Below are 14850 nucleotides of genomic sequence, written 5' to 3'. Positions count from 1 at the left end.
GGGATGCTGGGTGCCCAGGATGCTAGGATGCTGGGATGCTGGGTGCCCGGGATGCTGTGATGGGGGATGCTGGGTGCCTGGGATACTGGGTGCTTGGGATGCTGTGATGGGGGGATGCTGGGTGCCTGGGATGCTGGGTGCCCGGGATGCTGGGATGCTGGGTGCCCTGGATGCTGTGATGGGAGATGCTGGGTGCCTGGGATACTGGGTGCTTGGGATGCTGTGATGGGGGGATGCTGGGTGCCCAGGATGCTGGGTGCCCAGGATGCTGGGATGCTGGGTGTCCGGGATGCTGGGCACCAGGCCCGGGCTCTGCTCCACGTTGCCACCAGATGCTGCTGTTAAGCCGATGGAAACCTCCATCCCCCGCTGCCCCTGCACCTTGCGGGAGCTGCAGCCCCCTCGACTGGGGGTCTCGTCTGCTGGCATGGACCCTGCGGGATCAACACTGCACCCATGGGTGTCAGTGCCATGTGGGGACCTCTGGGGAGGAGAAACGGGGGTCGGCACGGAGATCCCTGCCTCCAGCGGTATCCCTGCCCCCATCCGCTCCTGCACAGAGTCCCGGGGTCACCGGCCATGGGGGGACAGGGCTGACCCTGCTCTTGGGGTGACGATGGGGACACCCTCCGGCGACAGGGACACCCTCCAACCCTCGGACCCGGCCATCGGCACTGGGCTGAGGGGCCGGGTGGGCCATCCCCACAGCCAGGCTGCGAGACCCCCCCTGCACCCTCACCATGTGTGAGCGGCCCCGGTGATGTTGTTGTTCTAAACCCGCTGGTTTCTGGCCAGAAGAGGAAAAAAAAACCCGAAAGTTGTTGATTTTTTTCCCTTTTCCGTAGTCGTCTCTGTGTCCAAACTTCCTGAGCGCCGCTCCGGCCCTCCCTCCGCTTCCGACGGCCGCGCTGCGCCGGCCCGGCCGGCCGAGCCCCTCGGCCAGGCCGCCCCGCGGGGCCACCGCACCCCGAGCCCGCCCGCCCCGCAGCCCCGGCCAGGTGAGCGCCACTGTCCCCGTCCCGGGTCGCCCCGCTGCGTGGGGTCCGAGGGGACGCGCTGCCTGGGGGGTGGGTTGGGGGTTGTGTACCGGAGGGGACGGTCCCCAGCGCTGTGGTGGGCGGTTTGGGGGTGTCGCAGGTTCCCACGACCGGGGTGAGGGGACAGCGGCGGGGTGGGGGGTAGGTGGGGCGTGGGATGGGGCTGTGACACCCGAGCGCTGACCTTGACCCTGACCCCAAGCCAACCCCACTCCTCAGCCGCCCCATCCCCGCGGGTTCGCACCCCCGGAGGAAACGCGTCAGCCCCGGGGCTGCGGCAGAGGAAGCGCCGGGGCAGAGATAGCGGCTCTGGGGGGCCCCCAGCACCGTGTCCCCCCCGTGTCCCCAGCACCGCGTCCCTCCATCCTGTACCATTGCCCCGGTCGCCGCACCCCGCCACCGGCAGGCGCTGCTCCCCATGCTGCTCGGGGGGTGCTCAGGGGCACCCCTGGGGTGCTCAGTGCTGGGTTTGGGTGTCCCCTGCCCCTACAGCAACCCTGGGGGGGCTGCTCCCCGCGGCCGGGCCCCTCGGTGAGGAGCAGATGGGGCGCGCCGGCGTGTTTTGATGACTCCTCGCTTTTCCTGCCAGCATCTCCCGGCAGTTCCTGTTGTTGGCAGCAGCGCTGGGACCCCCCCCCGAGCCCCCCACTTTGCTGGAGCAGGGGATGGGGCCATGGGAAGGGCTCAGGGGTCCCCCCGGTTTTGTCCCCCGGGGTGGGAGGGTGTGTGGAGGAGCGGTCCAGGGGAGGGAGTTTTGGCTGAGGATGAGCAATTAATTCCTCACCGCCGGGAGCCGAAGGGAAATGGGGAGAAACTTTCCCACTGAACGGTTGTATGTACTCCATGACGATGGGGGAGTCGCTCCCTCTGCCCCCTCCCTCAGCCTTTATTTGTCCCCAAACCACAGCACGGCCCTGGTGACTCTGGGAGCCGCTGGGAGTGACACCTTTGGGGTGTCTCATGGTCGGAGTGGCGCGTAAGGGGCCGTAAATCCAGCTGTGCCGACCAGGAAACCTCTGTTTCCTCCCTGGGTGTTTACCGGAGAACCGTTTAATGCGATCCGGTGAATACGGCCCCCCGGCTGGTGGTTGGGGCCGTGCTGCCCCCCGCCCCGGCCCCCCGGCTGGCCGCGCTCCCGGAGCCGCCCCGGCAAAGCCGGACCCTTGCTGTGTTGAGCAAGAAAGCATCGGATCCAGGAAACACAACTGGGAATAAACACAGAACGGGTTGAAACGGGGCCACGCGGCGTCGGGCCAGCGCCGGGAACGGCCGCGCCGAGCACCCCCCGACACCCCGGGTATCCCCCGGCAGCATCCCGCAGGGTGGGGGGACAAGGCGGCGATGCTGGGATGTGTCCCCGAGGTGTCCGGGGATGCGGAGATGGGGCTGCGTGGGGCCGCCCAGGCTGCGAGCGGCCGTGCCTCAGTTTCCCCTTGGCAGCGGCCCGGGCCGGGGTTGGGGCCGTTCGCCCACACTGGAATGCGGAGCCCCGCGGGGAGGCTGTGCCGGGGCCGGGGGCGGTGGGTGGGGAGCGGGAATGCAGCGGGTGGATGGTGGAGCCGGCTCTCCCGGTGCAGGATGGTGCTGCGGGCCGCGGCGCTGGCGATGCACGTCTGGCTGCTGGCCGCCCTCCGCCCCAGCGACCCCAACGTCTGCAGCTACTGGGAGAGGTAGGACCGGACTGGGGGGACTGGGTGGCGGGTGGCAGGCAGCGGGGTGGCAGGGATCCCCTTTGGGACCTGCGGTCACCCGTGTCCTCTCCTCCGGCAGCTTCACGGCGGCGGTGAAGGAGTCCTACACCAAACCCCACATCGTGTCCTCCCCCGAGCCCTGTCCCGGGGTGCTGGGGTCCCCCATGCCCTGCGCACATCAGAGGTGGGAAACCCCCTCCCTCAGGGACCGCAGGGTGTCCAGAGGGCCATGGGGTCCTGGTGTGGGGCTGCAGGGTGTCCCCATGGCCATGCGGGGGCTGGAGGGGGCTGTCCCAATGCAGGGTGTCCCCAAGGCTTTGGAGGGGATTGTCCCACTGCAGGGTGTCCCCATGGCCATGGGGGGCTAGAGGGGACTGTTCCACTGCAGGGTGTCCCCATGGCCACGGGGGGGCTGGAGGGGACTGTCCCACTGCAGGGTGTCCCCATGGCCATTGGGGGGCCGGAGGGGGCTGTCCCCTTCCTGACAGTGCTGGGGGGGTGCAGGATCGTGTACCGCACCGAGTACCGTCAGGCCGTACGGACCGACTACCGGAGGCGCTACCAGTGCTGCCTGGGCTACTATGAGAGCCGGGACACCTGCGTCCGTGAGTGGGGGCACAGGGCGAGCGGGGGTCCCTGGGGGCCGTACCGTGGCTCAGCCCCGCCGTGTCCCGCAGCGCGCTGCAGCCAGGAGTGTGTCCACGGGCGCTGCGTGGCCCCCGAGCTGTGCCAGTGCGAGCCGGGCTGGCGCGGAGCAGACTGCTCCAGCGGTGAGGGACCCTGCGGGGGGCTGGGGGGGACACGGAGTGGGGACCCCCAGCTGGGGGTGTCCGTGGGGTACTGGGGGTCCCTGGAGGGCTGGGAACTGGGGGGGGTGGTCTGGGGGTTGGTTGATGGGAATAGGGATGGGATAGAGAATGGGGTGGGATGGGGATGGAACAGAGGATGGGATGGGAATGGGATGGAGGATGGGATGGGATGGGATGGGATGGGATGGGGATGGATGGGATGAGAATGGGATGAGAATGGGATGGGGATGGATGGGATGGGAATGGGATGGAGAACGGGATGGGATGGGATGGGATCGGATGGGGATGGATGGGATGGGGATGGAGGAGAGAATGGGATGGGAATGGGATGGAGAATGGGATGGGGACGAGATGGGATGGGATGGAATGGGGATGGAGATGGAACAGAGGATGGGATGAGGTGGGACGGGGTGGGATGGGATGGGAATGGGATGGAGAATGGGATGGGGATGAGATGGGCTGGGCTGGGGTGGGATGGGATGGGATGGGGATAGGACGGGGTGGGGAGGTACCCGTGGTCTCCCCCTGCAGAGTGTGACGAGCATTCGTGGGGCCCGGGCTGCGAGCGCCGCTGCGACTGCCACCACGGGGCCCCCTGCGACCCCTTGAGTGGGGTCTGCTCCTGCCCCCCCGGCTTCGCCGACCCCCAGTGCCGCCAGCCCTGCACCCCGGGCACCTACGGCCAGGGCTGCCGCCTGCCCTGCCCCTGCCCCCCCGCCGCCCCCTGCAACGCCTCCACCGGCGCCTGCCACTGCCCCCCGGGGCTCACCGGCCCCCTGTGAGTCGGGGCTCCTTGCTCTGCCCCCCCCATGGCACCCCTAAAGTGGGGGTCCTGCCGCCCGCTCACCCCTCGCCCCCACCACAGCTGCGAGGTGCCATGTCCCGAGGGGACATCCTGTGACAGCCCCTGTCCCTGCCAGAACGGGGGCATCTGCCACCCCTCCGGCTCCAACACCTGCGTCTGCCCCCACGGATGGATGGTAGGTGGGCTGTGACCCCCCTGCCTCACCCAACGCAGTTCCTGCCTCAGTTTGCCCTGCTGACCCCCGTGTCCTTCGCAGGGGGAGATCTGCTCCATGCCGTGCCCCCCCGGGCGCTTCGGCCCCGGCTGCCAGGGCGAATGTCGCTGCCACAACGGGGGCCACTGTGACCCCCAGGGGGGACAGTGCCAGTGCGCCCCCGGTTTCACTGGAGAGCAGTGAGTGGGGGCACCGCGGCATGGGGGGCAGTGGGGATATGGGGGGAGCGTATGGGGGAGTGGGAAGATGGAGGGACAGGGGACTGGGGGGGGACAAGGGTGTGCGGGCACAGGGGGATGGGGATGGGGCGGGGATGGGGTGCAGGGGGGATTGGGAGGATGGGGGGACAGGGGATTGTGGGGACAAGGGTGTGCGGGCACAGGGGGATGGGGACAGGGTGGGCGATGGGGTGCAGGGGATGTGGGGCAGGGAAATGGGGGTACAGGAGGCGGGGGGCTGCAGGCCCACGGGGATGGGAGCTCAGGGGACAGGAACACAGGGGATGGGGGCGGAGGGAGATGGGGGTGCAGAGGGAGGGGACACACGGGTGATGTGACACACGAGGACGGTGCAGGTGTGGGTGCAGGCAGGGCCACCCCAGCCCCACATGCACGGAGCCGGGCGGTCTCGGCTGTGGGGGGCTCGGGGCCGTGTCACCCGCTGTCCCCGCAGGTGCCGGGAGCGGTGCCCGGCGGGGCGCTACGGGCAGGACTGCCGGGAGAGCTGCGACTGCGACAACGGGGGCCAGTGCTTCCACGTGGACGGGGGCTGCCTGTGCCCCCCCGGCTTCCAGGGCAGCCGCTGCCAGGAGCGCCGCTGCCTGCCCGGCCTCTACGGCCTCCACTGCCAGAGCCGCTGCCTCTGCCACCCCCAGCACAGCCAGAGGTGGGACCCCCCCCGTCCCCCAGCATCCTCATCTTCATCATCCCCCAATCATCCTCACCCCCCCAGCACCTTCATCTTCCTCACCCAGCATCCTCACCCCCGCATCATCCTCACCCCCCCAGCACCCTCATCATCCTTCCCCCACATCCTCATCTCCCCCCACCAGCACCCTCATCTCCCCCTCAGCATCATCATCTTCCTCCCCCCATCATCCTCACCCCCCCAGCATCTTCATCATCCTCCCCCCAGCACCCTCATCATCTTCTCCACAGCACCCTCATCATCCTCTCCCTGCATCCTCATCTCCCCCCATAGCATCATCATCTTCCTCCCCCCATCATCCTCACCTTCTCCCAGCATCCTCAACCCCCCCAGCATCCTTGTCCCTCCCCGCCCCCCTTATCCCTGTCGGCCAAGTCAGGCTGCTGGCTGCCCAGGAAGGGGTTAATCCATGACCCCCCGCCCGGGGCAGTACTCCCAATGCCCCATACTGGGAGCAATGGGATGCTGAGCGAGTGCCCCCCCCGCAGCTGCCACCCATTGCTGGGTGACTGTGTCTGCCAACCCGGCTGGGCCGGGCTCTTCTGCAACGAGAGCTGCCCCCCCGGCTCGTTCGGGGCCGGCTGCCTGCAGAGCTGCCTCTGCCTGCACGGGGGGGCCTGCGACGGGACCACCGGGCTCTGCCGCTGCCCCCCCGGCTACACGGTGCGCGGCTGGGGGGGCACGGGGTCCTGGGGCAGAGCATGGAACATCCCTAGGGGGAGAGTGGGGGTCGGGGTGGTCTTGGGGGGGATGCGGGGGTGGGGGGGGCGTATGTGGAGGTGGGTGGTGCTGGGGGGGACACCATGGGGGTCTGGGCATCCCTATGGGAACAGTGGGGTCTGGGTGGTCCTGAGGGGGGGATGCGGGGGTCTGGGCATCCCTATGGGAACAGTGGGGTCTGGGTCGTCCTGGGCGGGGGGAACCATGGGGGTCTGGGCATCCCTATGGGAACAGTGGGGTCTGGGTGGTCCTAGGGGGGTTCCATGGGGGTCTGGGCATCCCTATGGGAACAGTGGGGCCTGGATGGTCCTGGAGGGGGCACCATGGGGGTCTGGGCATCCCTATGGGAACAGTGGGGTCTGGGTGGTGCTTGAGGGGGGGGACCATGGGGATCTGGACATCCCTATGGGAACAGTGGGATCTGGGTGGTGCTGGGGGCGGGATGTGAGGGTCTGGGGGGATATGTGGAGGTGGGTGGTGCTGGGGGGACACCATGGGGGTCTGGGCATCCCTATGGGAAGAGTGGGGTCTGGGTGGTCCTGGGGGAGACACCATGGGGGTCTGAGCATCACTGTGGGAACAGTGGGATCTGGGTGGTTTGGGGCGGGGGTTTTGGGGTCACCTGCTCTCCCTCCAGCACCAGGATGTCAGGAGGAAGGGACCGGGGGGCGGTCCCCAGACTCCTGTGTCCTGTCCCAACCTCGGCTGCCCTGCACCCCTCCCAAACCCTTACCCCCCAGGACGAGCACTGCTCCTCCCTGTGCCCCCCCGACACCTTCGGGACCAACTGCTCGGGGCGCTGCTCCTGCCAGCACGCCCTGGCCTGCTCCCCCCTGGACGGCTCCTGCCTCTGCAAGGAAGGTGGGTGCCCCCCCGGGGGATAGGGGGTCCCTGTCCCCGTCCCCGTGCCCACTCCGCTGTCCCCTCGTCCCGCAGGCTGGCACGGACCCGACTGCTCGACGCCGTGTCCCGCCGGCACTTGGGGGCCCGGCTGCAACCGGAGCTGCAACTGCGCCCGGGGGGGTCCCTGCGACCCCCAGAGCGGGACCTGCCGCTGTCCCCCGGGCTGGCAGGGTCTCCGCTGCCTGCAGCCCTGCCCGGTGAGTCCTGCCCGCCGCCTCGGTGCTGCCTGCACTGGGGTTTGGTGCTGCCTGCACTGGGTTCGGTGCTGCCTGCATTGGGGTTCGGTGCTGCCCACACTGGGGTTCGGTGCTGCCCGCGCTGGGGTTCGGTGCTGCCTGCATTGGGGTTCGGTGCTGCCTGCACTGGGTTCGGCGCTGCCTGCACTGGGTTCGGTGCTGCCCGCATGGGGGTTCTGTGCTCCCCGCACCGGGCTCGGTGCTCCCTCCACTGGGGTTCGGTGCTGCCTGCACTGGGTTCGGTGCTGCCCGCACCGGGGTTCGGTGCTGCCTGCACTGAGGTTCGGTGCTGCCTGCATTGGTGTTCGATGCTGCCCGCACCGGGCTCGGTGCTCCCTGCACTGGGATTCGGTGCTGCCTGCATTTGGCTTCGGTGCCACCACCCCCTGTGCTGACTCCCCAACCTGTCCCCGTCCCCCAGAACGGGACGTTCGGGGGGGGCTGCGGGCAGCGCTGTGACTGCGCCCACGCCGACGGCTGCGACGCGGTGACGGGAGAATGTCACTGCCTGCCCGGCTGGATGGGTAAGGAGGGACCACGGGGGGACCCCGCTGTGCCACCAGCCCTTGGCCTTCATCGCTGCTCCTCCTCCTCCTCCCGCAGGGCCGCAGTGCAAGCAGAGCTGTCCCCAGGGCTCCTGGGGCCGCGGCTGCCGCTCCCCCTGCTCCTGCCACAACGGGGCCACCTGCTCCCCCCAGGACGGATCCTGCACCTGCGCCCCCGGCTTCCGCGGCCCCACCTGCCAGCGCCGTGAGTGTCCCCCCAAAACAACGTGTTGCTCCTAACCCGCCCCGTCCAGAAGCTGGGCTGAGACTCCTGTCCCCCCCAGCCTGCCCCCCGGGGCGCTACGGCAAGCGCTGCGCCCTGAGCTGCTCCTGCGCCAACCGCTCCTCCTGCCACCCCGCCAACGGCTCCTGCCTCTGCGCCCCGGGCTGGCACGGCCCCCGCTGCGCCCAGCGTGAGTGGAGGGGCTGGGGGGGCCGGGGGGGGCGTGGGGAACGGGGCTGACCCCAACCCCACTCATGGCCCCCGCTCCCCAGCCTGCACCCCCGGCACCTGGGGGGACGCCTGCGCCCAGCGCTGCCTGTGCCGCCACGGGGGGACGTGCGACCCGGCCCAGGGGACCTGCCGCTGCCCGCCCGGCTGGACGGGGATGCTCTGCGCACAAGGTAGAGCCTGGCAAGGGACACCCCGGGGTCTGCACCCCCCGACCCAGCCTGGGCGGTGAGAGAGAAACACACACGTGGTCACCCCCACCCAGCTCCATCCTGGGCACCATGGAGGTATATGGGCCCAGTATGAAGCTATATGGTCCCGATATGGAGCTATGTGGTCCCAATATGGAGCTATATGGTCCCGATATGGAACTATATGGTCCCAATATGGAGCTGTGTGGTCTCAGTATGGAGTTATATGGTCCCAGTATGGAGTTGTGCGGGCCCACTATGGCACTATATGGCACCAGTATAGAGCTATATGGTCCTGGTACTGAGCCATGTAGTCCCAATATGGGGCTATGTAGTCCCAATATGGAGCTATATGGTCCCAGTATGGAACTATACGGTCCCAGTATGGAGCTATAATGTGGGCCCAGTATGGAGCTATAATGTGGTCCCAGTATGGAGTTATATGGTCCCAATATGGAGCTATGTGGTCCCAGTATGGAGCTATATGGTCCCAATATGGAGCTATATGGTCCCGATATGGAGATATGTAGTCCCAGTGCGGAGCTGTGTGGGCCCAACATGGAGCTATATGATCCCAGTATGGAGCTATATGGTCCCAGTATGGAGCTATGTAGTCCCAATATGGAGCTATGTAGTCCCAGTATGGAACTATATGGTCCCCGTATGGAGCTATATGGTCCCAATATGGAGCTATGTAGTCCCAGTATGAAGCTATATTGTCCCAGTATGGATCTATATGGTCCCAGTACGGAGCTATATGGTCCCAGTATGGAGCTATGTAGTCCCAATATGGAGCTATGTAGTCCCAGTATGGAACTATATGGTCCGAATATAGAGCTATGTGGTCCCAGTATGGAGCTGCATGGGCCCAGGCTGGCACTATATAGTTCCACTATGGAACTATGTGGTCTTGGGTAGTATGGGTCCAGTATGGGGCTATATGGGCCCAGTATGCAGTGTCACCATCCCAGGCATGGAGCTATATTTCCCCATTATGGACCCACATGGTCCTGGGCAGTATGGAGCTCCATGGTCCAAATATGGAGTGACCTGGTGCCAGACAGTATGGATCTATATGGTCCTGGTATGGAGCTATATGGTCTCAGGTAGTATGGAGCTGTATTGTCCCAGTATGGAGATATATGTTCCCACACACTATAGAGCCATGTGGTGCCAGTATGGAGCTGTACAGTCCCAGTATGGAACTCTGTGGTCCAGTATGGCACTACATGCTCCTGAGCACTATGGATCCATCCGGTCCCCCCACCCCTTGTGTCCCCAGCCTGTCCCCCCGGGACCTTCGGGCTGCGCTGTGAGCAGCTCTGCCGCTGTCCCCACAACGCCACCTGCCACCCGGCCAGCGGGACGTGCCCCTGCGCCCCGGGCAGGATCGGGCCCCACTGTGAGACCGGTGAGTGGGTGCAGAGCAGGGGGGGCCCCACCGGGGTCTTTGCCCCTCACTAAGGACTGTCCCCACCCCACAGGGACCCCTGAGCAGCCCTACACCATCGTACCGGCCCCCCCGGCAGCCTACAGCTCCCTGGGGGTGGTGCTCAGCCTGGTGGCCCTGGTGGCACTGCTGGTGGCCGCGGTGGCCATGGGGCTGTGTTACCGTCACCGGCAGAAGGGGAAGGAGAGCCGGCACCTGGCCGTGGCCTACACGGCGGGACAGACGGACACGTCCGACTACATGGTGCCAGGTGAGCGCGGTGACGCGCTGCGGGGACGCGGCCCCAGCCCCGGTGGCCCCGCTGACGCGTGTCCCCGCAGATGTGCCACCGAGCCACACGCACTACTACTCCAACCCCAGCTACCACACGCTGTCGCAGTGCACGCTGCCGGCGCCCGGCGCCCCGGACAGGGCCAGCTCGCTCAAGGTACGGCACAGCGTGGCGCGGCATGGTGCGCTGTGGCACTGTGCACCGCGGGGCCGGTGCAGCGTGGTGCAGGGTGGTGTGGGGGTGCAGGATGCACCACAGCGCAGCACGGTGTTGTGAGGTGCACTGTGGGGCTGCGGGGTGTTGTACAGTGAAGCACTGTGTTGTACGGTGCACCGCGGTGTTGCACAGTGCACCGGGGTGTTGTACAGTGCAATGCGGTGTTGCACAATGCACCATGGTGTTGTACAGCACACCGTGGTGTTGCATGGTGCACTACAGTGTTGTACAATGCACTGTGGTGTTGTACAGTGCACTGTGGTGTTGCACAATGCACCATGGTGTTGTACAGCGCACCGAGGTGTTGCGTGGTGCACTGTGGTGTTGTACAGTGCACCATGGTGTTGTACAATGCACCATGGTGTTGAGCAGTGCACTGTGGTGTTGTACAGTGCACCATGGTGTTGTACAATGCACCATGGTGTTGAGCAGTGCACTGTGGTGTTGTACAGCGCACCGTGGTGTTGTACAATGCACCATGGTGTTGAACAGTGCACCGCGGTGTTGCGTGGTGCTCTGTGGTGTTGTACAATGCACTGTGGTGTCGTACAGTGCACCATGGTGTTGCACAGTGCACTGCGGTGTTGTACGGTGCACCATGGTGTTGCATAGTGCACCATGGTGTTGTACAGTGAACCATGGCATTGTACAGTGCACCACAATGTTTCATTGTGCACTGTGGTGTTGTACAGTGCACCGTGGTATTGCACAATGCTCCGTGGTGTTGCACGGTGCACCATGGTGTTGTGCCGTGCATCGTGGTGTTGCACGGTGCACCGTGGTGTTGATGAGTGCACCTCGGTGTTGTACAGTGCACCGCGGCGTTGCACAGTGCACCGTGGCGTTGAACAGTGCACCGTGGTGTTGTACAATGCACCATGGTGTTGAGCAGTGCACCGTGGTGTTGTACAGTGTACTGTGGTGTTGTAAAATGCACTGCAGTGTTGTACAATGCACTGCGGTGTTGTACAGTGCATTGTGGTGTTGTACAGTGCACCGTGGTGTTGCATAGTGCACCATGGTGTTGTACAGTGCACCATGGTGTTGTACAGTGCACCGCAGTGTTTCATTGTGCACCGTGGTGTTGTACAAAGCACTGTGGTGTTGTACGGTGCACCACAGTGTCGCACGGTGCACTGTGGTGTTGCACAGTGCACTGCAGTGTTGCATAATCCACCGTGCTGTTGTACAGTGCACTGCAGTGTTTCATGGTGCACTGCAGTGTTGAACAGTGCACCATGGTGCTGTACAGTGCACTGCAGTGTTTCATGGTGCACTGCAGTGTTGAACAGTGCACCATGGTGCTGCACAGTGCACCGCGGTGTTGCACAGCACGGCACGGCACAGCTCGGCGTGCCACGGCACCGCTGCCGGTAGCCTCATGGCCAACCCTCCCCCGGGTGTCCCCAGGTGCCCGGCACCCAGCTCTTCCCTGGTGTGGACAGACCGTACGGCCCCGATGGCAACGCCACGCTGCCGCCTGACTGGAAGCACCTGGGGGCACCGGCCCTGGGCCCCAGGGGTAAGGGGGAGCGGGTGGGGACCTTGGCTGGAGCCGGGACACCTGGGTCCCCTCCGTGCTAAGGATCCCCCAGAAAGCTGCTGGGGTGGGTTGGGTGGAGCTCGGTCATGCTGGGGAGGGGATGGAGAGTAGGGGATGGGGACCCCAAACCTGTCCCCTTAGCCACATGTACCTGCTTCCAGGTGGGGGGAACCTGGACCGGAGCTACAGCTACAGCTACAGCTACAGCTACAGCCTGGGCACGTGTGATGGGAAAGGTACAGGGAGGGGATGGGGAGGGGATGGGATGGGATGGGCATGGGGATCAGGAAGGGATGCGGATGGGATGGGGATGGGGATGGGATGGGATTGGGAAGGGAGGGGGTGGGGATGGGATAGGATGGGATGGGAAGGGATGGGGATGGGATGGGATGGGATGGGATGGGATGGGATGGGATGGGATGGGATGGGATGGGGATGGGGATCAGGAAGGGATGGGGATGGGGTGGGATGGGATGGGAGGGGATGGGGATGGGGATGGGGATGGGGGTGGGGATGGGATGGGATGGGATGGGATGGGGATGGGGATGGGGATCAGGAAGGGATGGGGATGGGATGGAAAGGGATGGGGATGGGATGGGGATGGGGATTGGGATCAGGAAGGGATGGGGATGGGATGGCATGGGATGAGGAGGGGACGGGATGGGATGGGACAGGAAGGGGCTGGGATGGGATGGGTATCAGGAAGGGATGGGGATGGGATGGGATGGGATGGGATGGGATGGGATGTGGATGGGACGGGATGGGGATCAGGAAGGGATGGGGATGATGAAGAGGTTGGGACAGGGATGGGATGAGGAAGGGACAGGGGTGGGACAAGGTTGGGATGGGGAAGAGGATGAGAGAGGGATGGGATGGGATGGGATGGGATGGGAAGGGACAGACACAGGGAAGGGGATGGAACGGGGGTGGGATGGGGAAGGAATGGGGCTGGGACACAACCGGGACACAACCCGGACACGGCTGCTCCCTCGCCCCTGCGCTCCCTGCCATGGGGACCCCCTGACTCCTCCTCCCCCAGAGACCCCCCCGGAGGGGCTGGGGGCCAGCGGCAGCTCCCTGGCCAGCGAGAACCCCTACGCCACCATCAGGGAGCCCCCCCTGCCCGGCGCCAAGGCCCCCGAGGGCAGCTACATGGAGATGAAGTCCCCGGTCCGCAGGGAGATGTCGTACGCCGAGATCGGGGTCCCCGAGGAGCCACCCCAGGAGGGTACGGCCGGTGGGTCCCCTGGCCCTGGTGACTTTGCCTGGGGGGGGGGCACAGTCCCGGTGACACAGGATGCATGGCGGGGGGGACACGGCCCCTCACAACATCTTTTCATTGCAGAGCTTTGCCCCGGGGGGGCCGAAGGTGTCACCCCCCCGCCGCCCCCCAGCCATTACGACTCCCCCAAGAACAGCCACATCCCCAGTCACTACGACGTGCCGCCCAGCCGCCACCACCCGCCCTCCCCGCCGCTGCGCAGGAAGGGCCGCTGAGGGACCGGGGGACCGGACCGGCCCGGGAGGGGCCACCAGGGCTGTCCCTGTCCCCAGCCGGGGGATCAATAAAGGAGGGGTGTGTGCGGTGTGAGCCTGGGCTGTGGTTTCGTCCCTGGGGAGGACGGGCCCGATGGCACCGGGGGAGGGAACCATGGTGGCCCGGTGATGGCCCAGTGATGGGGTCAGGAGTAAGCCCAGTAAAGGGCCAGCGATGGGCTCCATAATGACCCGGGAAAAGGCCAGTGAGGGTCCAACAGTGGCCACAGCAAAGGCACAGGGACTGCCCAGCGATGGCCGCAGTACAAGCCCGGTCAGAGCCCAGTGCCCCCAGTATGGACCCAGTGCCCCCAGTATGGACCCAAGGCTCCCACTGCGGACCCAGTGTCCCCAGTATGGACCCAGTGCTCCCAGTATGAGCTCAGTCCGCCCAGTATGGACCCAGGGCTCCCAGTATGGACTCAGTGCTCCCAGTGCATACCCAGTGCCCCCAGTATGGACCCAGGGCTCCCGCTACGGACTCAGTGTCTCCAGTATGGACTTACCCAGTGCTCCCAGTATGGACCCAGGGCTCCCAGTATGGACCCAGAGCCTCCAGTAAGGAGTCAGTGCCCCAGTATGGACCCAGTGCCCCCAGTATGGACCCAGTGCTCCCAGTATGGACCCAGGGCTCCCAGTATGGACCCAGTGCCCCCAGTATGGACCCAGTGCCCCCAGTATAGACCCAGTCCTCCCAGTATGGGCCCAGTATCCCCAGTATAGACCCAGTGCCTCCAGTATGGACCCAGTGCCCCCAGTATGGAGCCAGTGTTCCCAGTATGGACCCAGTGTTCCCAGTACGGACCCAGTGCTCCCAGTACGGACCCAGTGCTCCAGTACTGACCCAGTGCCCCCAGTACGGTCCCAGTGCCCCCAGCACGGACCCAGCATGCCCAGCACCCCCCGTTCCGCTGTCGGGTGTCAGAGCTGGAGGCCCCGCCCCTTTCTGCCCAGTCCCCGCCCCCTTCCGCCCCGCCCCTGCCCCTTCCCGGCTGACCCCGCCCCTTCCAGACTGACCCCGCCCTTTCCGTGCCAGCCCCACCCAGCCAGCGCTGGCCCCGCCCCTTCCAGGCAAGCCCCGCCCCCGCGCAGGCGCCGTAGCAATTCGAAGCCGCGCGGCCGACGCGTTGCCACGGGAACGGGCACAGGCAGGACCCAGGTGGCAGCCGGGCCGGGGACCCCGCACCCCATGGGACCCCATGGGAACCCCCGCACCCCATGGGGACCCCGGACCTGGGATCTCCCCCGGGACACTCCCCCCAGGGACATTCATGGAGTCCCCACCCAGCACTTGAACCCCCCAGG

General features: G+C 66.0%; 1 protein-coding gene across 4 annotated transcripts; it reads left to right on the top strand.

Annotated features, from left to right (window-relative positions):
* Positions 1 to 877: 877 nt before the first annotated feature.
* PEAR1 (platelet endothelial aggregation receptor 1) lies at positions 878 to 13600 on the top strand. Of its 4 annotated transcripts, none has more exons than XM_065857532.2 (23): positions 878 to 998; positions 2615 to 2707; positions 2808 to 2912; positions 3233 to 3333; positions 3406 to 3498; positions 4069 to 4315; positions 4403 to 4517; positions 4599 to 4735; positions 5229 to 5441; positions 5972 to 6146; positions 6944 to 7064; positions 7140 to 7303; positions 7764 to 7866; positions 7946 to 8092; positions 8172 to 8300; positions 8383 to 8511; positions 9812 to 9940; positions 10014 to 10229; positions 10300 to 10406; positions 11877 to 11988; positions 12171 to 12245; positions 13049 to 13237; positions 13355 to 13600. In XM_065857532.2, the coding sequence occupies exons 2-23, from the start codon at positions 2616 to 2618 to the stop codon at positions 13504 to 13506; spliced, it is 3051 nt and encodes a 1016-aa protein (XP_065713604.1). In that variant the 5' UTR covers positions 878 to 998; position 2615; the 3' UTR covers positions 13507 to 13600. The 4 variants fall into 4 exon arrangements, with proteins under 4 accessions (XP_065713604.1, XP_065713603.1, XP_071656474.1 ...); XM_065857531.2 differs by having other exon boundaries at positions 13049 to 13246; XM_071800373.1 differs by lacking the exon at positions 878 to 998 and adding an exon at positions 2174 to 2334 and having other exon boundaries at positions 13049 to 13246.
* Positions 13601 to 14850: the final 1250 nt, after the last annotated feature.

This window comes from Patagioenas fasciata, chromosome 30 (genome assembly GCF_037038585.1).
Source record: "Patagioenas fasciata isolate bPatFas1 chromosome 30, bPatFas1.hap1, whole genome shotgun sequence".
Taxonomy (NCBI): domain Eukaryota; kingdom Metazoa; phylum Chordata; class Aves; order Columbiformes; family Columbidae; genus Patagioenas; species Patagioenas fasciata.
The sequence above is the reverse complement of the archived record's forward strand: the minus strand, read 5'-3'. Positions and strand labels throughout refer to the sequence as shown.